The sequence below is a fragment of the Pogona vitticeps genome, chromosome 5 (assembly GCF_051106095.1).
Source record: "Pogona vitticeps strain Pit_001003342236 chromosome 5, PviZW2.1, whole genome shotgun sequence".
Taxonomy (NCBI): Eukaryota; Metazoa; Chordata; class Lepidosauria; order Squamata; family Agamidae; genus Pogona; species Pogona vitticeps.
This window is the reverse complement of record NC_135787.1, coordinates 128,894,948-128,922,903: the sequence shown is the minus strand read 5'-3', so window position 1 is coordinate 128,922,903 and position 27,956 is coordinate 128,894,948. Positions and strand designations below refer to the sequence as shown.

General features: G+C 40.1%; 3 protein-coding genes across 7 annotated transcripts in view; 1 reads left to right on the top strand and 2 right to left on the bottom strand.

Moving 5' to 3' along the window:
- IQUB (IQ motif and ubiquitin domain containing) overlaps window positions 1–6,442 on the bottom strand; it is a 47,072-nt gene extending 40,630 nt beyond the window's left edge. The window contains exons 1-2 of the mRNA XM_073000558.2: window positions 6,324–6,442; window positions 1,546–2,258 (exon numbers count right to left, since the gene is read on the bottom strand). Coding sequence (XP_072856659.2) covers window positions 1,546–2,254 — 709 coding nt within the window. The 5' untranslated portion in view covers window positions 2,255–2,258; window positions 6,324–6,442. The remainder of the gene's footprint in view (window positions 1–1,545; window positions 2,259–6,323) is intronic.
- A 2,534-nt stretch (window positions 6,443–8,976) lies between these two features.
- NDUFA5 (NADH:ubiquinone oxidoreductase subunit A5) lies at window positions 8,977–17,168 on the bottom strand. The gene is made up of 5 exons (XM_020803126.3): window positions 17,027–17,168; window positions 14,810–14,854; window positions 11,622–11,738; window positions 10,881–10,946; window positions 8,977–9,151 (listed from the first exon to the last, which is right to left on the bottom strand). The coding sequence occupies exons 1-5, from the start codon at window positions 17,045–17,047 to the stop codon at window positions 9,050–9,052; spliced, it is 351 nt and encodes a 116-aa protein (XP_020658785.1). The 5' UTR covers window positions 17,048–17,168; the 3' UTR covers window positions 8,977–9,049.
- The window catches only part of ASB15 (ankyrin repeat and SOCS box containing 15), a 24,827-nt gene continuing 12,758 nt past the window's right edge, over window positions 15,888–27,956 (top strand). For 2 of the 5 annotated variants that reach the window (XM_073000560.2, XM_078376746.1), the window contains exons 1-2: window positions 26,205–26,302; window positions 27,344–27,475. Coding sequence is in view for 4 of the 5 variants with exons in the window: in XM_078376746.1 (XP_078232872.1) it covers window positions 27,473–27,475 (3 nt within the window). In the remaining variant the exon portion in view is untranslated. Of the gene's footprint in view, window positions 17,197–20,177; window positions 20,267–25,248; window positions 25,395–26,003; window positions 26,057–26,204; window positions 26,303–27,343; window positions 27,476–27,956 lie in introns of those variants that run through there. The other 3 variants (XM_078376744.1, XM_078376745.1, XM_078376747.1) reach the window with 3 other exon arrangements.

Below are 27,956 nucleotides of genomic sequence, written 5' to 3'. Positions count from 1 at the left end.
CTTATTTTAAAGAAACTGTAGGGAGATATTTTCATACAACAAATTAAATAACATGTTAAAATCAACATTTACTTTTAAGATTTAATTTTTTAATACAGCTGTTAGAATGTTATGTAATAATATTATATTATAGCAACAAGAACACCAACAAACAATACCACCATCAAATGAATGATTACATATAATCCTTTGGATGCTACTATTTTCAGAAAGAATTATTCTATGTACATAATCGCATACTGTGTGCCCAAAGTAGACCACCTAGATATGCACAGTACTCAAAATCCCTTTGCACAGAGAAAATACACCATATCCATCAAATCAATGGAGAAGCTTTTGCTTATGCTGAGAGCGTTGTACAGACATGCAAAATGCATAGACATGCAAGAGAACATAAGCATCTCATATTGCAATCCAAACCATGTTCCCCGAAAAGTAAACCAAAGGTGCTTATTCTCTAGTGACACAGTTTAAGTATGTTAAGATGATCTCAGGCACCTTTGTTAAGATTTCTCACCTGTAATGTTTCTGAAACAGGGGGTTTCAACAGTGACACCAAAACTGTATCTTTTGGGTCTGCAAGAATTGAGCAGGATTGTAAATGACAGTACTATCTGGAGGCCACTAGTTCATAGGGTCAGCACAAGTTTGAAATTACTTGATCGCACATAATCGCACAGACTGTCATACTAATAATATCTGCATGCCATCAAGTCAATTCTGACTTATGGCAACCACTTTCAGGACTTCCCAGGTAAGGAATACTCAGAAATGGTTTACTATTCTCTTCTTCCTGGGGCAACCTGGGACTGTGCCTCTTGCCTCTTCTCCCAGGATGCACAGTGGGGAATTGAACTCCCAACCACAGCCAGATATATAAACCACTGAGCTGTCCAGCCGGCTGTCATACTACTTACATTAAAAATTACTGAGAGTCTTGTTGGCTAAATGGCAGGATATAAATGCTTTAAATGAATGACTAAGAAAACAAAGAAATGAGAAAAGTTACTTTCTGGATGACTATTATACGTAGGTGAAAACTAAATGAAAATGGAAAGTAAAAAAAAAAGACCAAAAAAAGAGGTGGCACCTTAAAAACTAACTTTTATGGTTGTTGTGGGTTTTTCGGGCTCTTTGGCCGTGTTCTGAGGGTTGTTCTTCCTGACATTTTACCAGTCTCTGTGGCCAGCATCTTCAGAGGATTGGAGTAGGAACATCAGGAAGAACAACCTTCAGAACATGGCCAAAGAGCCCAAAAAACTCACAACAACCATTAGATCCCAGCCATGAAAGCCTTCGTGAATACAACTAACTTTTATATTTTTAATGTGAGCTTTTGTGCATTTTATCCGACATAAGAGTACACTACTTAGGATGACAAACTCCCAGCTAGTGTGGCCCAGTGGCTTTGCTAGTTGGAGTTCTTGTCAAAAAGTAAATTTTTTCATGCATGAGAAAGCAGGAAACAAGCTGGATTATGACAACATAGTAATGATAGTAACAAAGGCAGCAGTGGCCATTTACTATAGCCAACAAACTGTATACCTGTTACAGTAGGGTCTCTTATAATTTCTGGAAACTCTGTTTTCTGACTTGCCAAATTTTCCATTAAGCCATATGCTGCAAAGTGAAGATGTTTTTCTGAAACACTTTCAGCAGCATCTGGGGTTGTTTCAATTATCGGGGCACCTGTGCCATCTTCAGTTGGCTTAATTTCAACAGCAGGTTCTTCGACCTGTGAAATATCTTTCTGAACCTCTGGGATTCCATCTTGGGTTTCTGTATGGGATTCTTCTTCTTTTTGCCCTGCATTAAACCCCTCCAGAAGTTCCTTGGCAACAGTCAGTCCCTGAACTTGTTCCTCATCAGCAGCTGGACTTTGAGCCAGATCCCTAACAGGGGTTGGCTCCTGGGTACCATCAGGTCCTTGGGCTGGTTCCTCAGCAGTGGCAAGGCCATCAACTGATTTCTCAGCAGCATCTGGATCCTGCACTGCTTCTTCAGCAGTGGCCTGTTCCTCAGCAGTCTTCCATTCCTCCACCAATTCCTTGGTGGCATCTGATTCACCAGTTGCCACATCTGAGGCTTGTTCCTCTTTTATAGGCAAAGTAGCTTCATCCAACTCTGCTACCCCTATCTGCTCTTCTTCAGTGCCTATAGAATCGGTTTGTTTTGTTCCAGAGGTGTCTTCTGTACTTTGCCTCTCAGCATCTGCTACATCCAGGTCATTTCCTTCCTTTGCTGGGTCAGCCATCTCCCTAAAAAAAGAAGTTCCTATCTTTAATTTTCACCAGAGAAAGACAAAAACACAAAGTACAACATTATGTGATTTCCAATTTAGAATTAGGCCTCATTCCAAATTACTGGCTGTCCTGTTTACTGTTCAACAAAAACTACAAGTAGAAAACTCTCTAGACAAACCACACCCAACCCTGAAAATCTGTCAGATTGTATATTCATTTATATTTCAGCATATTTTAATAATTTAGGATATATTACGGTAGCTAAATCCTACTGGGCTTTTATGTGGCATAATTCAGTTAATGGAAATCCCAGTGATGATTGTGTACGTTGTGGTGCAGTGGTTAAATTGCAGTACTGCAGTCAAGACTCTGCTCACAACCTGAGTTCAATCTTAATAAGCTCAGGTAGCCAGCTTGAGGCTGATTCAGCCTCCAATTCTTCTGAGGTCGGTAAACTGAATATTTAGCTTGCAGGAGCAGGCAATGCGTATCCTGCATAATTAAATTGTAGATCACCTAGAGAGTGCTTTAAGCAGCATGGGGTGGTATATAAGCAGAACACTTTGCTTTGCTTTTAATTGCAGCAAGTTGATTACGGAATCATAGGATAATGAAGTTCGAAGGAGGCTATAAGGCCATCGAGTCCAAGCCCCTGCTTATTACAGGAATACAAGTCAAAGGATATCTTCCAGGTAGTTGTTTAAATTTCTCTTGAATGCCTCTAGTGTTGGAACACTTGATGAGTTAATGAAGGCATTTGCAATTGAATGACTTCATGTGTTATAACAATACTGCTATCAGTTTTGTCTCTCCACATTGTTATACAGTAAGACCCCTGTATCTACAGGATCCATATCCACAGTTCCACTTATCCACAGTCTGAAAATATTGAAAATATTAGAAGAAACAAATTCCAGAAAAAATGATTTTCATATGTGTTACTAGAACTGGCCACTAGAAGGAGCAAGAAACTGCTGTGAATACTTGGTGAAGATTACATAGGATGCTCACTGGCACCCTCTAGTAGACAGTTCTGGTAATGAATGTAAAATATTTTTAGTTTTTTCCCCCTTTTACCATGCCATATATATAGTGTTCACTATTATCTGCAGTGTTCAGTATCCACAGGGGGCTTGGATGCAATCCCCTGTGGATATGTGGGTCCTACTGTACTCTGTAGAAGCTTGCTTTCTAATTTTACTTTCTTAGATCGTCTTGTTTTTGCTTAAGCATAGTTAACCCAGGATGAAGATGTTGGGCCCCTTTGAGGCATCTGCCAGAGCTGATATTCTTTCTGTCTTTCTGTTAAGATAAAGGTGATGACCTCCTTTAGCTATAATCAGCCAGGAAAAATCTAAAGAATGTATGCAAGGGCTTTTAAGACTGTTAGACAACTATAACCAACACCCACACACTTTTTTCATCTCTTCCTCACCCATTCAATACACTATGTGTTATTGGAGAAAGTTCTTCCTGACATGACTGTTGGGGGCAGTCATGATGCTATATAAGGATCTAAAAGCATATGTTCAGGCAGCTCCCCCCCCCACTTTTCTTTCTTAAACTTTCTGAAGTTTTTGCTGCCAGCTTCTCTCTTTGTTTGTAGACTTCTGAATGAATTTATTGACCACAGCTGTCTTTCTGATCCCACTGGGCCACGAAACTATAGTGGTTGACCATAATCTCAACAAATACCTACACCAATTTTTTCTTGCAGTGTGCCACCAATACTTATACCACCTGCAGGTGGGCTTAACAAATAGGATTTTAGTCATTTTTGTTCTAAGGTAAAGGTAAAGGTTCCCCTTGACAATTTTTGTCCAGTCGTGTTCGACTCTAGGGGGCGGTGCTCATCCCCGTTTCCAAGCCATAGAGCCAGCGTTTGTCCGAAGACAATCTTCCGTGGTCACATGGCCAGTGCGACTTAGACACAGAACACTGTTACCTTCCCACCGAGGTGGTCCCTATTTATCTATTTGCATTTGCATGCTTTCGAACCGCTAGGTTGGCGGGAGCTGGGACAAGCGACGGGCGCTCACTTCGTTGCGTGGATTCGATCTTACGACTGCTTGGTCTTCTGACCCTGCAGCACACAAAGGCTTCTGAGGTTTAGCCCGCAGCGCCACCACGGTCCCTCCATTTTTGTTCTAATCACTAAATACATGAATAAATAAATAAATAGTGCTGAAAACTGCAGCCTATGTAAAGCTTCTCAGACTGTAAAGCTTCTCAGACTTACTTTTGGAGTAAGTTTCAAGATCTTCTTTCTTGTTTTTATCTTACACAACATAAAAAGTAGGAAGTCAGTATTTAAAAACTTAGCTCTCATTAAAACTGTTATCTTAATTGGCATACTTGCTCCTAGCAATCTCTTTTCTATTGGTATCAGTACATTTTAAGAGGGCAACTGCAACTCAGTTCAGTACATAGCAATATTTAAATTTAGAAAATTATGTCTGAATAAGAAAGGATATCTTTAGGATATCTTTGGAAAGTTCTGAGAACATATGAAGCACTATAAAAATCTTACTGAAGGAAATTTAGATTTAATGCACGGTACAGCATAATGTTGGTTCACTTTATTTCTGATTTCTTATCTTACAAAGCAATATTTTGTCCTGGTCCCAGCCACATTCAACAGACTGTTATAAGCACATACTACAGTATCTAATATATTTTAAAGTTAAAGTAAATGCTTTTTAAATTCTACAGTTATGCAAAATGATTGAATGTAAAGTGGTAGCTTGGAGATAAACAGCTTTTGAAATTTTGATGTATTGCAAGATGCAGAGAATTTCAAGACTCATAACATGCAGAAAGCTTGAACACTTCCTTTAGTTATATAATGAAAAATAAAAGAACAGATTGTTACAGTTCATAATTCAGAGAAAAACCTTATTGGCTGAAGAACCTGGCAGATTGGTAGATGGAACTCAACATCACCCTTTAAAGCTATTTGTCCAAAGTCAATTAAGTCAGGATAACATCCAACTTCCAGCAATGCAGATGCAAAATGATCCTGAATGCTCAAAAGCTCTTCAAACTTGAAATACTCCTAGAACTGATTTACTGACATGGATCAACATAGCTACCTGAGTTTTTGAACCTTTTGGCCAGTGAAGATGTGAGAGCTAACACAAAGAGCATTTGCACAGCAAAATTAAACACTACGTTGCCACTAAGATGCTATATGAAATAAATGCTGTCACCTCCCACAAGAATATGTCAGTCATATATTGAACCTGCCCACCATTCTCAATGTCAAGTGCTTGGAGAGTACAGTAATTAACTACAATTATTTTTCCAAGAGTCCCACAAAGTAATTTTCAGCCACTGTGACTGAAAGATTCTGTTCTGAACGATCTTCTTTGCATTACAACCTCTGTGCAAGAATCATTGTGTCACTATTGATAGATCACAGTGATCGACACATCACATCTCTTCGAAAATGCACCAAAAAATCATCATTATGATTCTTTTATGCGACTCGTCGGCAAGTTGCATAATTCTGTAGTGAAGCCACGGTTCCGATGTCAGGAGAAGGAGCGTTCACGAAAGAAAGTTAAACAAACATTGCTTTTCATTCTGGGGAAAACTACACCTGCTGAAGTTCCACCTGTTGTAAGCACCAATCTAAGTCACAGGAAATCCCTCCACCTAGATGGCAACCCCTTATCCACCGTTGGAATGCAGCAGAACCAAAACACAACCTTCCCCTCATTATTACACACCAACACACCAATCTGAGCCGGTCAAGCAGTGTCTCGCGATCTTCAGCTCTCCCGAAGACACATTCCCTATCTGAGGACTACAGTTCCCAAGATGCATCGCGCGACTGTTTGGTCTTGCAAGAGGAGAGGTGGAAAGCTATTCATTCCTCCACCCCCGTCTCGGCCGCCCCGATAAAGATGTCAAAAGGCAGCTGTCGCGCACAGCACACTGGGAATTGTAGTCATGGATTCAAATAGCCGCATAAAAACCTTTTTCTTGCAGTTCTGTCTCCACCTCTTCCCAAATTTTCTCCCCTCCTAGTCGAACGAAAAAAAATAATACATACTTTAAGAAGCCAAACGTGTTTACCTCAATTCTAGGATGTCGTCGATGCTTCCCGAAGCAACTAGAGCCCGGGAGTACGCCCCGGCCCGGGGTAGGAACGAGCGTCGCTGTTGCTGCAGCAACCAGGACGCGGCGAAATCTCGCGATACCAACCGTCTCCAGAAAGAGGAAAAATGGATTGTAAACCTTCCCCCCCCCCCCCCAATACCCTGGGAGGGAAACCGCAGACTATGCTCGATTGCTGACCACTATGTAGGGATGTGGAAACTGGGCAGTGAAAAAAAAAAGGTGGCTGGGGAAAAATAAGAATAATTCCAAATGTTATTACAGGTAAAAACAAAATAATTTAAAAAGAACAAATAAAAAAGACAAATAAGTGGTGGCACCTGTGAAATGCGGATTTGGATGAATGTTTTAGAGCAGTGGTTTTTTTTAATTTTTATTTTATTTATTTATTTGATTTGTATCCCGCCCATCTGGTCTATGCGACCACTCTGAGCGGCTTCCAATTGGTGTTCTTGGACTGCAACTCCCAGAAACCCTGGTTAGTACAGCAAGTGGTGAAGACTTCTGGGAATTGCAGTCCAGGAACATCTGGGGACCCCAGTTTGAGAACCACTGTATTAGAGGGATCAAAAGTGGGTTCAAGCCTGAATTCTTGCTAGAAGCAAAAAAAATAAATAAATAAACTGAGGCTACGGTACTTTGGACGGTTCATGAGGAGCCAAGAGACTCACAGGGAAACACACTAATGGCTTGATGAGTGGAAGGCAACAGAAAAAGCAGAAGAGCAGGTAACAGATGAATCCACTAATAAAGGAAACCATCACTGCATGTTTACAAAGCTGCTGCAGAGAGAACCTTCTGGAGGTCACTAATAACTTAGAAGCAACTTGATGGCTCACAACAGCAGCACGCAGAAAAGGGATCTTTGCCCCACAGACCATTACCACTGACCATAGTGGTGGGGGCTTTGGGGAGCCGAGGGGCAAAATATCTGGAGGGTGAAAAGTTTCCCCACTCTGCTTTGGAAGATGAGTAGTAGCTCAGAGACTTACAACTCTTGCACTAGGATTAAACAACTGCAATTTTCCCAACAGCAATCACAAAACTGCCAAACATAGGTAGCTGTACGTAGCCACCACTGAGTGTGGACTACCCAGGATTCCAGTTTTGCCTACTGCACAAAGCATGTTTAAAATGAACAGAGCATGTCATGATGACGGTTTTTACATGTGCAGCCAACGCACATCCTCACTGGGAGTAATGCTTACCACAGTGCTATCTATACTGCCCTCTAGCGGATTTTCTTGTTAAGTTATGCTTTACTTTTATTTTTGCTTTATTTTTATAACTACTATATTTGTTATAAGAGACACAGTGTGGTGCAGTGGATAGAGTAATGGATTAGGACTCCTGTGGCCAGAGTTCAAATCCTCACTTAACCATGGAAACTCACTGTGGAAGTGGAACTGGTAAAATCTTAAATATGTCATTTAACTTGAAAGCCCTATTAGGGTCACTATAAGTTGGTTCTGACTTGTCAGTACATATTTTTGTTATATTTCTGTTTTGTTTGTTTTCACAACAGATAACTATTTACAGACCCAAGCAACCACTGAACTATTACTTCACTATGAGTGGTGTGTAAACATGTTATATTTTATAAATGTTTATACATCACTCATAGTGAAGTAATAGTTCAGTGAAGTAATAGTTCATATGTACTGTATATCAATGAAGACTGCTGCTTGTCTTTGTGCTATTGCTTGTTTAAGAACGGAGAGCAGTTTTCAGCAGCAAGCCATCAGGCCACAGTCAGCATTATGGGTCACCTCTGAAAATGTTTATCTAATCATGAAAAATAAAGGGAGAACAGAATCTATATTCCACAGGAAAAAGCCTACTTTACAGAAAGTAACAGGCACTCCTTCTCTCTTGATCTAGGCAGAATGCATTACTCCTTACACAGAGGAATACAGGATTAAAATAGGCCTGCCCTCTGGGAAAGAGTAATTGCCATCAGTACAAATTGTGGAAAATATATGATGAAACCATCACTTGACAGCTATATACTACAGGCTGGCTGGATAGCTCAGTGAGTTAAGTATTTGGCTAGAGGTTGAGAGTACAATTCCCCAGTGTGTGTCCCAGAAAAGCCAGCTTGTGTGGCCTTGGGCAAGCTGCACAGTCCCAGGATGTCCGCAGAAAAAGGGAATGGTAAACCATTTTTGAGTACTCTCTACCCAGAAAACCCTGAAAAGGGTCACCAGAAGTCAGAATTGACTTGACGGCACAGTTATTATAATCTACAGAACTATTTCTCATGTAAGTCCATTATTCATGCATAGATTCTAGTAAAACATTCGGGATCCTGGTTTTGCTACACTCTCTACTGAATGCCAACGCATTTTAATGTGGCAGTCCAAGTAATGGGAGGCCAGTGTGCTCCTTACAGTAATAGAGTCTGCTCCCTCCAATGAATCAAATACATGCCCTGTACTGTTATAACACCAGGAAAGAAAGCTCTGCTATTCCTGTGGGGAAGCCTCCAAACGTTGATATCCACACAGGAACAGTGAATGCATTCTGAGATCCACTCCTATGCTCTGGTATAGTTACAGTGCTCTTCCAAATAATATTCAGGTAGGAAAAAAGTCCAGTCAGGAGGCACTAAAGATGTCCAGCATATATTTAATGACGGTTTCCCAGTTTGTGTTGCCATTATTCCAGAAGCTAGAATGGTGCTACTATACTGGCCACTTCCACTGGTCAGCTGGAGGTTCTTCTACCAAAGGCTCCCATGGTTTCCACTGTACCATTTTCCTGGCCAGACTGAGTTCACTTTGTGCCTATTGACAAAATATGATTTTACTATAAAATGCTATCAAAGATGTAACACCAATATTACATAATGTAGCTTTTAATTATAATTTCCAAACTACCTTTGCCATCATATGAAACCTTAAAACATCCATTAGATCCACTAATTACATATTAAAATACAGCTTTTCTTTGAACCAATCCTTATTAAACTGTTTTATGAGTACAACACGATATGACCAATAACTGTACATGTTCTATTAAATGACTAGTCCCAGTCCAGAGAACTGTAAATACATCAACAGGTTGTATATCCAGTGCTTCACCTCAGGTTTGGGAAAGCCTATTTATAACATCATAATGGGCTAATGTGAGAATATTATACTTTTGGTAATTTAAAAATCACTACAAGACTTGCTCCTTTGAGACTGAGAAGTGGTATAGTTTCTGTGACACGTGTGTGTGTGTGTGTGTGTGTGTGTGTGTGTGTGTGTGTGTGTGTGTGTGTGTGTGTGTGTGTGAGAGAGAGAGAGAGAGAGATATGTTCAAAAAGAAAGAAATATCATTTCACTTTATTTTATATGCACCTTATTAGGATGCAACTGGAAGTCTGTTATCTAATTTTAGTGCCAAAATACAGTCTTCACCAACAGCTAACAGAACTGCTTTATTAACAGCAAGGTACAGTGACTCTCTTATCCTAAGAATGGCTTGGTTACTATAGTTTGAACTACCTTCATGAAAAGTAATGCTGGCTCTTGCCACTGATGAGCATTCTTTGAATCAATTATGCAAGATTCTTATTCCCCCCCCCTGCCCATTTCTCACTGTGCCATATAAAACCTGGCTCCAGAAGGCTTCCCTGCTCTGTAGCGCAGGTTCTGGGGATACAAAGAAGACTTCACTGAGGAGACTTTGGCCCTCCTAGTTCTGTTAGCAAAAGAAGATTCACAGGCAGTAGACATAACCTTTGGATTCTGGCACTATCTAACAAAAAGCGCACAGAAGCTGTAATTCCGTACACACTAACTTAATTCATGTAGGACTGGATTATGAATATTATTGCTAGTATTACGGTGGTACCAAATATCTCATCATATTGCACTATGTAAGAGAGCTTGAACATATCAACAATAAACTGAGTTTAAATTCCCTGAAAGGTAGGGGGTGGGAGGCATAAAAATAAAAGCCATAGTAATCTTTCAGAAATCAGTACCGTGGTGCCTCGCTTGACGAGGATAAACCGTTCCAGCGAAATTGCTGTAGAGCGAAATCCTCGTTAAGCGAAATAAAAAAGGCCATTGAAATGCACTGAAAACCAGTTCAATGCGTTCCAATGGGCGAAATACCTCAGCGTCCAGCGAAGATCCTCCATAGGGCGGCCATTTTCCGATGCCTATGCAGCGAAAAATCTGTCCTGAACACAGTGGGGAGCCATTTTGAACAGCCGGCGACCATTTTGAAAACCCAACGATCAGCTGTTTTGAGCGTCATAATGCGAAGAATCAGTTCCCGAAGCAGGGAACTGACCGCCACAAAGTGGATTTTTCCCATTAAAACATTGTTTTGCGATTGCAATAGTGATCGCAAAAACATCGTCTTGAAGCGGATTCATCATCAAGCGGGGTAATCGTTAAGCGGGGCACCACTGTATATTAATTGGATACTTGAAATTCCTTTCATTTTTAGTATACTACAGCCTATAGTTGCCCCAGTCAAGAAAACAATGTGAACTTTGCTAAGTGCTGTACATTTTACCTGCAAAATCACTTCCTCTATTTGTCCACAATTTATTTTATTCTCCAGTTTTTCTATATTGGGTTCCTGCAAGTTCAAAAACAAATCAAAGTATTAGATGTGTTCCTCAGTACATACAAGCAATATATTCAAGCCTAGAGTGGTCGAAATGACTAGATAGGCGGGGTATAAATACAATAAATAAATAAATTAATAAATAAATATTCCTATGTTTCAGACTGAGCTAAAAATAGCCAAAAGGAAAGCATAGTGATACATTAGAGCCAGAGGTGGGGTTTTCAATTCCTCACTGTGATTCCTATGAAGTACAGCCTGCCTGTGTGGCCTTGGACAAGCTGTACGGTCCCAGAAGAAGGGAATGGTAAACCACTTCTGAGTGTTCTCTATCTCGAAAACCTGAAAAGGGTTGCCATAAGTCAGAATTGACTTGATGGTTCATGATTACTGTATATGTAAAATATATTCATGCATATTTTTGCTCCTGGAAGGCCAAGTTAAGTAAGCTTCTTTCTCATCCAAGGTTTTCATTCTTGAAAACCCTGAAAAGGATCACCAGGAGTCGGAAGTGACTTGATGGCACATGATGATATGATGAATTACAAGGTCGCAATTTAACATACTATTTTGACAGCTGCATCACAGTGAAAACTTTTCTTTATGATAATAAAAAAAATGAAACAAATATAATTAAAGTAGTTGAATCACTTACACTGAGAACCTTAAAATGTACCATGTACTTACTGTTTTTACCAAATCAAACCGATCATTTATGATCTTCTCTGTATACTTTCTATATGCTGCATCTCTGGGGATATTGTTGAGAGCAGCAAGAATTTTTGTGTAGAGTACCTTGAGGTGCTGAAAAAAATTATGTGAAGCTCTAATCAAACACAATTTAAAATGAACTGTTCAAATTTATGACTGTGAAAACAGAGCAGAAATGACTAAAGTTCACAACTACAAGAAAAACAGCTCTTGACGTTAAAGTCTTGGCAATCCGACATGCAAAGGATTGAAAAAAGTTTGTATGGAATTGTTTAATGTTCCACATTCCTAAATGTAGTACATGTCAAAGAAACGTTGGCTGAAATCCTGTTACTTAGTGTAGTAAATCAACATAAAATAGACCTATTTGAATCAATGGAACTTATGAAGGAGTTGATTCACCATACCTATACTGATTCAATGGACCTGGAGTACTTGTGACTTACTACGTAAGCTACAGAAATACAGCCAATGTTTTATTAAAAACTTTATTAATCAATGTTTTATTAAAATCTAACATTCAAAAGCCTATTCTGATCAAAAGCCCTAACAGCTTCCCATAGATCCTAGTAAACATTCCTGCCTTCATTTCCTTAGCATCCAATTAATGCACAATAACACAATGCCTTATTATGTCACATCTGGGTTACCGCAGTGAGTTTTATGTGGAGTTGGTTTTGGAAAGTGTGAAGAAATTTCAATTTAGAATATGTACTAGTGTAGTGGACCAATTATTAATTCAAGGTCATCAGTGTCTCTTTCTGGAGAGGGGAAAAAAACTTCATTATCTGCCAATTTGTTTCCAAGGCTAATTCAAAGTGATGGCAAATATCCTGGAAACCAAGATACATGCAGGACAGACTGCCTGTTCATTAAAATCAATGGGGAAACTCTCTTGGACATTCCAAATATAACCTAAATATGTTATATTTAAGCCCAGGGAGAGGATTTTTTGATGGTAGCACTTAGGCTCTGGGATTCCTTCCATTAAGAAACATCCTTCTTCTTTTGATAGCTCATTCATTTAAATTTCTGAAGAACTTGCAAAACAACAGTACTCATGGGCACTTAATAGCAGTTTTGAAACTTCCACATACAAACAAAAAAAGTTGACCAGGTAATACATCATAAACAAAGAGAAGGCGAACTGGATGTCTTAGAAAAGACATTCCGCTTTGGACACTTTCACTGCCTTCTCCCACATCTCAACAAACCATGTCTTCACTACTATGAGAACACAGAGAGAAGCCTCTTCATCAACTCTTCAAGAGTATGCAGGCCTACTATGATACTCTACTGCATAGCTACAATATTTCATTCTAGGGTTTTGGATTGCATGGAGTTCTAATTATTCTGACGTTTCGTTTTTTTGGTGGTCGGGGTTGGAATATAGGAATTTTATAATGGCACTTTCTTTTTCTCTTAGATCATGTGCTTTAATTGGTACTCTTTTCTTCTTGATGATTTTAGCTCCTTTATTATTTCTTATATTTCATTATCATTTGTCTTGAATCTTTTACACATAACGAAATTTAAATGCCATAAATAAATAAACAGTTGTGATGCACTGCTCATTTTATGATGACCTAGATCAGTGGATGCAAATCTTTTTTGGCTCAAGTGCCCAAAATGAGGAGGTGGGGAAGAAACCAGTGGCTGCTGTGCCACCCCGGAAGACCAGAACCGGAACAGGAAGCGGCAGTTTCAGGGGGAATCATGAGAACGGACAGGAAGTTAAACGGGGAATCATGGGGATGGACAGGAACTTAAAGGACCCAAAACAGGAAGAGAAAGGGGGAGCCCCAGCTGCAGCCACCCTTTGTTCCCACAAGGGAGGGAGGGTGAGCCACTCACTCGCGTGCCAGAAGAAAGGGTTCACCATCACTGACCTAGATTCTTGACAGTGATTGGTGTTCAGACAGATTTACATATAAACAAGCAATCTGAAAAAGCTCTGGAACCCAAGCCATCTTAAGACCATTATGTTGTCATGCTTGGAAAGACACAAGGAACCAAGGAATCTGTTAAATCTGTTTTTTCAGTGCTGGCAATATGAGATTGAGCTAACCCTTGCCATTCAGCATCCTAGCTGCTGTAGTTTGAAACAACTTACATTTCAGAGAGATCTGAAGGAGCAGTTCCATGTGCAATGCACTACAATTACTAACCCTGGACATTATCAATATAGGAATAAATATGGCCAGGCTACCTCTATGTGGAAAGACTCATCATTGGCACATCATTCTACACTGGCAAAAAGTGCAAGTTCAATTCAGTTGGACTTGCAAACTAAGATGCAGAACTAATCTTTTTCCAAAATTGTCCACCAAAGCACCGAGATTTGCCTGTCACTGTTAAGTAAAAACATTCTTTTTATTCGCGAAGGCTTTCACGACCAAGATCTAATGGTTGTTGTGGGTTTTTCGGGCTCTTTGGTCATATTGTGAAGGTTGTTCTTCCTAACGTTTTGCCAGTCTCTGTGGCCGGCATCTTCAGAGGACAGCAGAGAACCAGAGCACAGAGTGCTGTCCTCTGAAGATGCCAACCACAGAGACTGGCAAAACGTTAGGAAGAACAACCTTCAGAACACGGCCAAAGAGCCCAAAAAACCCACAACAACCAAAAACATTCTTCATTCACCCATGCATTTTAACTCACTATATGAACTTGCTTTATGGTGTTCCCTGTTCCTGTAGTGTTTTAGCTATTTGGATCCCTCCACCTTATTATTCTGTTTGTACCTTTTCCCCTCAAGGAATTCTGAGAAAAGAGTGCAGAAATGCAGAAGTACTAGAATGCAATCTATAACTTCATTAAACCCACTGTGTTATTTATATTTATTGTGGCCAAAATCCTATTGACCATTTACACATACCTAGGTGAAATCAAGTAAATCAGTGGTGAACTGCACCTAATAAACTAGGTGTCAGCTGCGTTTCTGGCCATGCAATGAGCATTCAAGCAGGAATGTGACAGGCATCTTGTTAATTAACAATAATTTGTCACTTTGACGTACATATTTTTACTTACACACATATAAATTCCTATCAGGATGCAACAAGTCTACAACATGTACATTCTAAATCCAGCCGCTCTACAGGGGGTCATAAATTTATTTCTGAATTATCGGTTTCAGCTAAACAAATAGTGTTTTTTCCCCTCACCTCATGTGGATTCTCAGCTACAGCTACTCCCACAAGTCCAGTGGTCTGTAGAGATCAAAAAGAGATTAAGGATATATATATATTAAATAAGTAAGAAAGCCTACATATATTTAATAAGTACAATTTATATTTTTAAAATGTAAAACAGACAATTATATTTGTTTTTAGATAAATAATCTACAGTATCAATTACATTTGCGTATGGATAGAGCTAATGTACCTTCAAGGACAAACTGTTGTGGAATACAACCAACCAGTGGTTTATTGAGAGTATTCAACTAATCAATTCATTAAAAACTTCATCTCTATACATAAACAAACAAATCTGCTTCGATATCAATAACTTCTCAGCCTTTCCCCTTAAAAATTCTTAAATATCAATTAGAAACCATAAAAGTTGCTCTGTGGCAGCCATTGCATATTAATCAGAAATTCACAAGTATCAACACATTATGGGACCACCATTGATAATCTTTGATCTATTCTTGCACACAACTTTAAGAGGTGCTTATAAATTTCTAAAATAACAATATCCCCACATGTTTAACTTCATCTGTATTGACTACCTGCCCAATAAAATGATCATATACGTGAAACAAACAACTTCACAGTTGTTTCATATATGCAAAACAAACAACTTCACAGAACAGTCCCTATGGATGGTATGACCAAGTGCCTCAGACACCCTTGAACATTCAAAGTAACATGAGTCTAAGGGTTGCGCTGACTCCAGTAACCATGAGAAGTGGGTCCACACAGATGCCAATATACCCACATAAGATCTGATAAAAGGGGAATCTTTACTTGTCCAAGACACTTCATCATGTGGAGGATCTCCATGTGCATGGGCTTTGCATGCTCAGATGATGGGGAGCACCGGGACTGGATGCACTGGGATATGGGTAAGTAGCCATCTCAGTTGCCAAAACACATATTATCAGTGTGTAGCAAAATGGCCCAGGCTATAACCAATCAATCAAGGATGTCAGGATGGGTTTTTTAAAAGCTAAGCAATCCTCTGTGGCAGCCATTGCATATTAATCAGAAATTCACAAGTATCAACACATTATGGGACCACCATTGATAATCTTTGATCTATTCTTGCACACAACTTTAAGAGGTGCTTATAAATTTCTAAAATAACAATATCCCCACATGTTTAACTTCATCTGTATTGACTACCTGCCCAATAAAATGATCATATACGTGAAACAAACAACTTCACAGTTGTTTCATATATGCAAAACAAACAACTTCACAGAACAGTCCCTATGGATGGTATGACCAAGTGCCTCAGACACCCTTGAACATTCAAAGTAACATGAGTCTAAGGGTTGCGCTGACTCCAGTAACCATGAGAAGTGGGTCCACACAGATGCCAATATACCCACATAAGATCTGATAAAAGGGGAATCTTTACTTGTCCAAGACACTTCATCATGTGGAGGATCTCCATGTGCATGGGCTTTGCATGCTCAGATGATGGGGAGCACCGGGACTGGATGCACTGGGATATGGGTAAGTAGCCATCTCAGTTGCCAAAACACATATTATCAGTGTGTAGCAAAATGGCCCAGGCTATAACCAATCAATCAAGGATGTCAGGATGGGTTTTTTAAAAGCTAAGCAATCCTCTCCTCCAATCAAAAAAAAAATCTCAAATTTAAAGCACAAATTTATTGTACACGGTTAATGGCACCCAAAACATGCCACCTAGGAAGAAGGAAACTATACATGTCCAAGACCGCAAGGCAAATTGTCAAAAGGCATCCCTTGCAAGATTTCCGCTCTGGGGGAGATACAACGAAGATATTTCATCCACTTCAAAAATCGGATGGACTAAAACACGTCCTGTCATGTAGGGAAGATGCAAGCAGTTTCTTGGGAGTGGCTGGGGTGCCTGTTTGTTTGGGAGGCTGCCAAAGGGGGACATGAGATCAAGCGGGTGCTTGGGGGTCGGGGTGCCTCTCCCATTCTGGTCTGCAGAACTCTAGGGTGTTTTATGGGGGCGCGGAAAGAAAGAAAGAAAGAAAGAGGCTTAGGGCTTTTATTGGAGTTCCCATGGAGACCGGAGATCTCTCTTGGCCAGAGGAACAACCCCTAGAAATTAGAGGATCGAGCCTATTTTTCCTTCCCCCATCCAGGAACCAGTCAGAGACCCCCTCCCTTTTGAATGCCACCCAGCCACCCGCCCATTCACGCACTCAATCCCTTCACCTTCTTCAGGACTCCAGCCATAGCCAACCTTTCAGCGCCTTCACGCCAGGGACCCTGGGATACACAAACAGGGGCGACCAATCCCCGTCGCTCCAGGCACGCCACCAGCGCGCCTGCGCAGGCCTCTCACTGTCGCGCCGACTCACGGCAACAAACGTCTGCGCCTAAAGGTAGAGGACAAAGCTAAGGACAGCAGAGTGCGCATGCGTCCGAGCTTCCCGGTGAGGAAGGGAAAAGAAAACATCGGGGTTCTGTGGAGCGGCTGTCTGACGTACGCATGCGCAAAAACGAGGGTCGCGCTCGCCTCTGAGAGCGTCCCTTAGGGGCGGGGGGGAAAGTGTGGTGAGCGCAGCCAATCAGGTGTGCGAGGTGGAAGGTATCTGTCAAGACTAGCCAGGTGTGCTTTATCGGAGGGGAGGGGGAGATACATAGAATAGCCAAACAGGTACCTTCCCTACTTGTAATAGGTGCGGTACTAGCAGCCTGAGTAAAAGGAACGCGAAAAGCAAGCGATTGGTGAGACTATTCTTTGCAGTGAGATCAGCAGATAAAAATAGAATTTTCCTTTCGCCAACCCGGATTGTTTGTTTTATTGCTCTGTTACTTTGTGCGTCCTCACGACTGGAAACCGACCAAATAGTTACATTCTGTTCTCTTATAGTACAGTTCATCCAGCTATTTGCAGGGATTTACAAATCCCTTGTGCCTCGCCATTATCATCCACATGTGATGTCTGCCAGTCTCAAAGCAACACATGCTGCAGCTCTGCACAACTGGAAATAATTCTTGTGTAAGGGAAGCAGATAGCGCAGATGTGCAGTTTGGGTTTCTTAAATTAAGTCGTCAAAGAATTACAACATAAATATTCCCAAATGTTGAAGCTGGAAAGATTGTATCATATGATTTTCCTTAACCTTATTCAAGAGTTCTGAAATAGAAGGTGAAATAGGAAAGTGTGTACCTGTTTGCATTTATGGGAGTCTGCATGGACTCCGTCACTGAATCAAGAGTACTGATCATCCATATACCCTATGTGGACCCTTTCCCAGGATACATTTTGTCAGATGTGATTCTTCCCAGTTCTTCAGTTTGTTAAGGACAGTATACATTGTTTTCCCTCTATACCCATTTTATCCTCAGAAACCATGTGAGGTGGGTTAGACTGACAGGGAACAACTGGACAATAATGCCTAGTAAACTTTATAGGTGAGAGAAGATTTGCAGTTAACTCTTCCCTATCTAATCTGACCCTAACAATTACATTATATTTTCACTTTGTTGTTGATAGAGGATTTTGGAGGTCACTCATTCATAGAATCACCATAGGTTCAAGGCAATCTAATGGCACATTATAACCACAATCCTATATATAACTGACAACTGTTGGAAACAGGATAGGAAGCTTTGTTGCCCAGGACCACCAAAGCTATACAAGGCAGCAGTAGGTGGGTGTGATGTTTACAAACACCAATTCTTGATACACACACTCCAAAGTTGTAACACAACCTGCACTTGCTTAAAAGGAAAAAAATGGGCCCCATTCCATGGTAGAATTATCTTGACTTCCAAATCTGCCTAGCCCTTCAACTTATTTGTCAAAGATTTTACAAGATTCATACATGTTAGCTTGTACTATGAATGAATGTGTACTGTGTAAATTAACTCTTTGGACTGCTGGTGAGTAAGAGATCTTGAGGTCGGTGTGCAGAGTAGCAGAAAAATAGTCTGTGTTGACAAATAAAGTTTCTATTTTTTTTCCCCATATTCAGTCTCCACAGAAAAGATTTGGGTTTTTTACATTGTTTTTTCTCAGTTCACGGTGCTGCTGCTTTATAAGAGCGAGCCATAGCCACCTGCTTCCAAACTCCACATGAAGTCTGAGGAAGGATGGAGTGCTACTTCCTTTCTGCTTTTTTGCAGTTGTCATCCATCACATTCTCTCCTTCACCTTTTATTCTTCCTTTCAGTTGAGCTTGCTGGCTCTGATGATGGCCTGTCCCTGTAGTGCATCAGTGAAGGAAGGCATAGAGAAACACTTCAGCCAACGCACTGAAGCAAAGAGGACCAAATTCTTTTCTCTTCACACAACAGGACAACACTTCCACTTGACTTCTGACTTGCCCCACAGCTGATGAACTGAGGGTCATCTCTCTGCCCAAGTGCAACTCTCAGCCCCCTAAGTTTGGGTGCATGGTACAAAATGTTTGGGCCCTCTCCTTTACGCTGATGTTTATGTGGAGATAATGAAAACCCAGACAATTTCCTGCTGGGGGTGAAGGAAGTGAAGCCTGATGCTGCCTTGGACACTGAGAGCAGTTATCCTGGGCTTGAAAAAAGTTTGCATGACAGCTTCCTGAATCCCCCAGTGGCCATGCTGGCTGGAAATTGTGTGAGCTGCAGTCCAAACAAAATAATGTTTCATATCTCTGGTGATATGTGCTACATATTATTACACCAGCACTGAAAGGACTGTAGTGCAAGACTATATAATGGTCAAACTGACCATATAGATGTCACATTGTAAAAATTGAAACCACATTAGTTGCATTCCCTCCTAGCTTCATGCCTGAGCAATCAGACTTGCAAAAGAAGCCCATGTTTGCTTCTCATTGACTAATCATAAGGCAGTGAAACTAATCTTCAAGCTATGGGACAAGAGAAAAACCTGGGCTATGACAATCAGATGTTTTTCAGACATTAAATAATTTTGCTTCTAACAATTTGGTTCCTCCTAATAGTTACAATAAAGTGTGTAAAAGCACTTCCAACTGAATTATGGCATCTCAGTCCTATCATAAATCAAGCTATGAATTCACCTCCTCCAGTATTTCAAATATGTTAGCCCCTTCCATGGAAGTAGCCTAAATAGTATTTGGAATATGGTACAGTCTTTTCTCTATTATAATTAATGGAAATATTATAAAGGGTTTGAGTAGAATTGAAGTTTCAGCATAATATGACAGATCATTAGTTTTCGTGAGTGCTGTCAGAGCCAATCAGAACACAGGTTATGTTATTATTGCAGCCAGACCTCATATTACTTTTGATGAAGTTTTAGAGCAGTCATGTCATACTTTCCTGCAAGCTGCTTGTGTTTCAGTTGTATAAGGTCAGACCTTAATTTAACTACCAACTGTGTATTTAATTTTAGAAATGCCACATGACCTAACCACTCACAAGGCCTGTGCCTGCATGTTTGAAATTCAGGCCCCAATAAAACAATGGCAGGATTTTAAAAAGGTGAGAGTCTCCTTTATATGTTGACTGTTAATTAACCTAATAGCAGAAGCTTGAAACTGGAATACTATGTTAAGAGTAAATCCACAGATGTTGTTTAATAGTGATTGATGTTGTTCTGAATAATCCCAACCTGCATGTCTGTTTGCTTTGATTAACAGATTTCATCTATGCCATTTTAAAATTACTGTCCTGTTTACTTAATATTAAAATAAACTTAATACAAAGAATATTCTTTTCTGGATTTAGAGTCTGACTAAACAACCGCTTCTTGAGAATAATGATAAACAATTAAATAAATGGTTGCATTTAAATTTGTGGACTCAGAAGTGCTAACTGTTATTTATTCTTTTAAAACAAATCAGATTGAAGTAGAAGCAAAACAATAACATTCTGAGTTTGCTATCAGATTTCAGGGTAATATCAATAGGGTGTTAACTGAGGCATTAAGTGGCCTTGAGAAAGGAGTGTTGATAACCCTTATTGATGGGCCTCCATGGAAGATGAAAAGATTAAGAAATGTTCAGAAGAGATGACTCATCTGGATTTCTCCCCCTAAAGGAGGGGGTAGAGTGTTTCTGCCTGAAAAGAAAAGGGAGCAGTTTGAATCACACACAGAGAAAGAGCTACAGTACAGAGAGCTGGCTTGGCGCCCTTAATACTTGGTATAGGAGTACTGGAATTTGGGTTGTGCCTTATCTACCTTTATGTTTGTAACTCAATAATAATAATATGAAATGCTAATAAGCCTCAATGACTTTCAAGTAACACAACAATCTGGAACAAGTTACCTGTTTCATGAGGACATCAGAGAGATACATGTTAAGAATAATAAGACTAGTGGGCACAACAAAGAAAATGTTGGTATAATGAGTTGTATTCTCTATTTCTTTTTTTAAAAAATACTTTTGCATTGCATTTTGTAGGAATTTGGAGCAGAATTTTCACATTTTATGGAATTCATATTAATCTTAAGTTTTTCCTTTAAAAAAAGTAATGCAAAATTGAAGTAAGCAACGGATAATGTTGCAACAAGTAATGAAAACTGCTTAATTCTTTTTAATATTGTCATGAGTGATGGAACTGGTTATATTTTAAAAAAGTAACTCTCCAGGCTCTGATCAAACTTGAGGAAGTCCTGGGCCCCTGAAAAATTCTCACCAGAGGAGTGGGGTGACTGTAAAAAATAAGCAGATAAAAATAACACAAGTTCAAATCATACAAATAAATGTGAACTTCTATGCCTCTAGGGAAGATTAATAAAATTTACGCACACGTGTATAAAATTTCATCTAAGGAATAATGCAACTAAAGATCTTCCCTTGTTTCGAGGCACAAGAACAGATAAGTTCAGAATATACCTTGTTGTATCTTCCTCAATGTAACCAATTGTAAAAGCCTTAAAATCCTGTCCCAAAGTTTCTGTACATCCCATAAATAGCAAGGGTGAGCAGACGAGATGTATGAAAAATTTTGGGAATTGTCACCATTTGAGAAATCGATGTAGTTGCTTTATCCATCAATACATTTGCCTTAAAGCATTTTAGAAAGCTCCACCCTTGATCTCTTTGTGTATAGCAAAGGAATTCCTAATTTTCACCAGCAACAACGGCAGTAGTGTATATAAGATAATATAAAAAGCTTGGCTAAAATTTATCTTTGGTGAGTCTTCATGTTGTTTTATGATAGATTTTGAGAAAGCAAACAATGCTCTCTGGAAGGGATTTGCTTATAACCCTTAATCAGTGTTTTTCTGTTGTTTTATATACAAGTATTGGTGTTGCTGTAGCTTTACGTAAATCAGAAGGAACCCAAAAGGGAAGTGCTAGCAACTAGTGCTAGTAATTTAAAAATGGAACACTGCAGTATGTTCAAATTTTTGAGCCACATAGAAGAGTTTTGGGATGGTTACAAAGTTATATAAGTTCAGTGATGAAGTTGTTAAGATATCTACCTTTTGTCCTCTAAAAACATGAGAGATCAGAACTATTTCTCCTTTGGAAATGTTCCGTTTTGTGTCCAAGTATCTGTGAAAATATGATACTTAGGTAACTTTAAAAAAAACCAAATTACTGTACTTAATTTCCTTTCCATTTAACTTCCAAAGATGTTTATAACATAAAAAAAAACCACCACTAGTCTTTTGATAAGCTACTAGCCTTTATTTTTACAGTAATCGAGAAAGGAGTGAAGAAAGTATCATATAAAGTACCAATCTGTATCCTCTGCACAATGGGCACAATGAAAAGCAGTTGTACCAGCCTGCATCTGTGAGATTTTGCCTTTGTGGTTTTGAAAGAATTGGAAATTTCCCCACGGACACCAAACAAGCCTACAAGCAAGGGGCATTCATCTATTTGCAACTCCTCAACCATCTTCCAAAATTCCTCATTTGGTACAGTATTCAATGTACACTTGAAAACAAGTCAAGGAGGCACAGTGGGGAACTGAACTCCCAAATTCTGGTTCTGCAGCCAGATATCTAAATCACAGATCTGTCCGTAGTTGATTATGTAGTCTGAATTCTTTGCCACCCTAAAGGAACCGAGATGGTTGCCTGGATTACCTGCCCTAAATCCAGCCTTGCATGGGGCTTCTCCTCCTCCTCCTCCGGTGTCAATGCTGGAGTAGGATCCAGCTCCTCCACTCCAAAAACAGAGGCTGTCGTCAGCTTTCAAGCCAACTCACACCCGAGACATGGAGGTCACAAAGTGTTTTCTGAGGGGTCGCAGGTCACGTTATATGTGTTGTAGCCTTGTTAATTTTTCTTCCTAGACTTTTTGGAGCCAGATATTAAAGTTAGAGTCTACAAGAGCTGAGCAGGGCTGTTGAGGACAGAATATTTTGAAGATTGTTCACTCATAGGGTCCCTTTGAGTCAGAAGTGACTTCATGGCACATAACAATAACAACACCGATGGAGACAGTCTCTCCCTCCCTCCCTCCCTCCCTCTCTCTCTTTTCTTTCTTTCTTTCTTTCTTTTTTATAAATTTCATAAGCCTAGTTTCATAGACCTAACAGTTTAAGATCAGCAGCTAGTGTATGGATCTGCCTAGAATTGGGGAAGGGGAGATAAGTGCACATAGGTCATAACTTCAAAAAAAGTGGCAGCCTTTCAGCACAAATATGTAGGGTCCTGTAAAAACACCTGGCATTTACATCTGAAATTATTGAAGTGGGAGTCAGGGCTATATTATTCTTAGCCAACATGCAAGCACTACAAACAGCACAAGAGTTTACCTCACTGCTTAGCTAAATCTTGGAATTATAGTCATCTTTGTTGGAATAGCATGATATTTTACTATGTTTGACAGAAAGTTTGTATTTTTGAATACATATCTTTCTGAAGACTGCACTAATGCCAGTGTACTGGCATTAAAGGGTTGGAGATACAGAGTCCATCTGTTGATCCTTTCAGCTGACATATAACTAACTTCTGTGTGAATTTCTCAAATTCATTTACCGTACTTCTTTTTAAAAAATTGTTATGTTGAAAATTTCCTTTCCTGCAGAAAGGTGGCAGAAGCGAGTTGACAATTCCCCTCTCTTATTATTGCCTGTGCAAAGTGTTGTTTCTTGGTCCTAAAAATAAAGAGATTTATGAGTACACAGGAGCTATATTTATTTGTGGAGATACTGTAGCCAAGAGCCGGTAGCCAAAATAAGGGCATGTGTTGGTTCCCTATAAAGACAATGGATGCCGTAGTGGGGTTTTTATTGAGCATAAAAAGGCTCTTATGTGTGCAAGATTGTTCTCATCCTGGGAATACACAACTGTTAAAAGTTGTTAAAGATTAGATTGCACTTACAACATTATCCCTCCAGTTTGGGGATCTTTTAGTGTTGTTGTTGTGCCTGAGATGCCAGTCCTAATTGCCCAGTTACAAAACATAAGCAAGTTATTCTGCCAGATGTGGACTGAGGCCAACTCATTTTAGAACAGACAGACAGTGTTTTCCTCTTAATACTGTTAGCCGCCTAGAGTGGTCCTTAGTTGACCAGATAGGCGGGATATAAATAAAATAAATAAATAATAACACAATAATTCCCAACCTTGGGTTCCCAGATGTTCTTGGACTAAAACCCACAGAAGCCTTCACCACTAATTGTGCTGGCCAGGATTTCTGGGAATTGTAGTCCAATAATATATGGGAACCCAACGTTGGGAACCACTGTGGGTACACTTCTTATAGATACAGAATCAAGGGTTTTGTCTAATTATCCAATAGTTTTCATATATCTTGATTCTGAATGCTAGACAGGGAAGCTTTGTATCTCAGGAAAGAGCAGCTGTAGATTGGTTCAATATTATGAAAGTCTTTATTTTGGTAATGAAATATTAATAATAGTGGAAGTACAGAAAAAGAAATGAAAGAAAGTGTGGGTCCAGGAATATGATTTGGCATTAGACCTGTTATTATGTGCCATCAAATTGCTTATGAGATGGTAACCCTATGAACCTCTAAAAAGTCTTGTCATTTTTGGCTTTGCTTAGCTTTTGTTGCAAATTCAATGCCATGGCTTCCTTTTAAAAAAAAAAAAATTAATCCATCTCTTGTTTGGTCTTCCTCTTTTCCTGTTTCCTTAAACTTTTCCCAGCATTATTGTCTTTTCCAGTGAGTCTTCTCATGGTGTGCCAAAAGCGTGATAGCCTTAGTTTTTTTATTTTTGCTTCTAAGGAAAGTTCAGGCTTGATATGATCAATTTATCTTTCTGTTGAAGACCTATCCATCTTTTCATCTTTGTTTTCCCCTTCCTGCTTTCTCTTCTAAAGTTATAACTCTATATGTTCTGATACATTACTGTATGGCAACACTTAGGTAGATTACATTGGTTCAATGGGTCTGTTCTTGGTGGGATTAGCAAAGATTTGGATCTCAGCCTCTGACTGTATAGAAAGTAAGCACCTACTAATGCCTCCAAACACCATTCAGTACAAAATAGCAAAGTGTGACTTTTCATTTATTTTTGTGCCTTGAAAACAGCTCATCAACGTACAGCAAGGAAAAAAAATGGAAGAGAATGAAGACTCTGAGGAAGACCACCTCACTGATTATGCTGTCCAATTTAGCATCCAGGAGTCTCTTGAAAATGAAAGGAGAAGGAGATCTTCTCCCAATCATGAAACAAGGTATTAGGAAGTCTTGTAAATCAGTTCTGAGTATCTGGAATATCTCTTAATCTTCTTTGCCTCATATCGCTGTTGTTTCTCCAGTTGTTTTGAATAAGGCTAGCCACAGGATCACCATGGAGCTGGAAAAAGTTATTTTTTGGACTGAGGCTCTCAGAATCACACATGCTGAGTAGGGGAGTCTAAGGACTATAGTCCGAGAAGTAAATCCCATGCTTGGTTCCTTGGCTTGATAGAAAGATGGGCTAGGATACTTTGGGGTTCTTAAATTTTTTAACTGCATGGTTTGCCTCATTCTGGATGGATGCTATATTTACTTATAAAACATATAATACGCATCTTACTAAAGTGGGATAAAATCAATCAGAATTCTTACTAAGGTGGTCTTCTTTTCAACCCTCATTTCCCAAGGAGAACAGGTAGACTCTCTGTCTACCTCTGTGTCAACTGGGGATTGTGTGTAAATGCATTCACCTGTACCAAAAATGGCAGTTCTTAAGATTTAGACTGTGGAAAGCACCAGAGGTATTTAAAGAGACAACAGCAGTGTCTCATTAAATGTGAGATAGTATTAAACATTTGCTTTCCTTCTGTTATTCTTCTCAATAGGTTTGTGCCAGTCAGTGAGGAAAACCGTAAGCTTGTAGCTGCCATAAGAGAAGGTAAAAGGATTGAAAGATACTAGTGTTAAAATGATTCTAATACTAAACAGTTACTGTTGTTGCAAATTATATGACTTGTATTTAAGCATTAATTGTCACAGAGATTGTACTTCTTGCAATTTTTTGCCATCTAATCCCTCAAATTTAGATATCCAGTGTGGTGTAGAGTGATAGACTAAGACTCAGGAGACCTGGATTCGAATCCCTGTTTGACCATGGAAACTCACTGAGTGGCAGGTGGAACTGGTAAAACCCCTCCTTAAATATCTCATTTACTATGAAAGCTCTGTAAGAGTTGCTATGGGTTGGTTTTAACTTGATGGCACAGAACAACACATCACCACCAATTGAACCATCCACACTGCCCAAACACCATTTTATTTTTGTGCCTGCTTCTTGAGAACAGCACAAGGAACAAAGAATAGGATGTGGGGTCCCCAAGATTACACAAACGTAAGATAGGGTGATATCTTTTATTGGACCACTAAGAAACTAAACAAATAGTAAGCTTTAGTGGATGAAATCCACTTCCTCAGGTTAAGCACACCTCTTTCATGAATAGTGCAGAATTTTTTTTCAGATAAGCAGTCGATGCTTTTGATATAGTGGACTGTAATCTAAAGTCACCATCCTAAATTTCCCAGGCCTACCAGGGAGAAGCCCTCCCCTGGTAGGTCTGGTCTAGCAGGCTTTCCTGGGGGTAGACTGGGCCTACCAGGGCAAGCCCTGGTAGGCCCAGTCTACCGGGGGAGGACTTCCCCTGGTAGGCCCAGTCTACCCCCCGGGAAAGCCTGAAGGCGGCGATTGGCGGTGGCGGGGGACCCCCGGGAGGTCTCCTATGGTGGTGGGGAAGCCCTGGGAGGCCTCCGAAGGCGACAAGCAGTGGTGGAGGACCCCAGGGAAGTCTCCCATGGCGGCGGGGAAGCCCTGGCCCAACAGCAGTGGCTGGAGTCCAAGAGGCCTCCTGGCAGTGGCGGCGGAGGTAAGGTGCTGCTTTTTGCTTTTTTAAAGCTATTTTTTAAATAATCTTTTGCAGGGTGGGATTGGGCTGGTGGGGTTATGTTTCTGTTTATTTTGGGATTTGTTTCTTGCAGCCCCAGGGGCTTGCAGTGTTTTATTGTTTTATTTTGGGGGGTATTTTTTTTCTTCGGCCGGAATGAATTAATTGGTTTTCAGTGCATTCCTATGGGAAATGGTGCTTTGACTTACGAACGTTTTGACTTACGGCCACCGTTCCAATACGGATTAAGTTTGTAAGTCAAGGCACCACTGTATTTTCCTCTTTAGGTCATGTATTTGATCTGCAGAGCTATGTGAAATATAAATATGCTTTGGATGAAGCTGATGAGAGAGGTTGGTTTCCTTTGCATGAAGCTGCTGCCCAGCCAGTTCGGCAAATTCTGGAAGTAATTTTAGATGGTAAGTGGCCCCAGAATTTGAAACATTTGTTTTTGAAAGGATTCCAATGAGTTGGCCCATTTGAATCAATTGAATTTACAGAGAAGCTGACTCACCAAACCCCACTGATTCAATGGGTCTATTCTAGTTGCTGCTACTTGTGGATTTCAGCCAATGATTCCTTAGACACCAAGGACTGATTAAAGAATGCTATTAAATCTGAATAGAGATGAGGGTATTCGAATTTGTGCAGCTGGATTTAACTCACACATCTGCCAGCTGCCCCTCTCTTCTTTCCAGTTGCTCCGGAGTGCCACTTGGCTAGCCACTCGGCAGCCTTGCAGGGAGACTCGTCCTCTCTCCCCCTGCCAGGAGTGGCTAGATGACCAGGAAGAGAACAGCGCTCAGGAGCAATTGGAAGGATGAGTGGGGCCAGCGGTGGTGGCAGATGTGTGAGTGGACCCTCATTAACTCCAGCTGCGCAGAGATTTTTGTATACGAA

Coding starts and splice junctions, on each gene's coding strand:
- NDUFA5 (XM_020803126.3), bottom strand. CDS start 17,047: ATGGCTGGAGTCCTGAAGAAG. Junction 11,739..14,809: donor TAGCTGAGAATCCACATGAG/GTGAGGGGAAAA, acceptor AATTTTTTTCAG/CACCTCAAGGTACTCTACAC. Junction 9,152..10,880: donor TAGAGGAAGTGATTTTGCAG/GTAAAATGTACA, acceptor TTTTGTCAATAG/GCACAAAGTGAACTCAGTCT.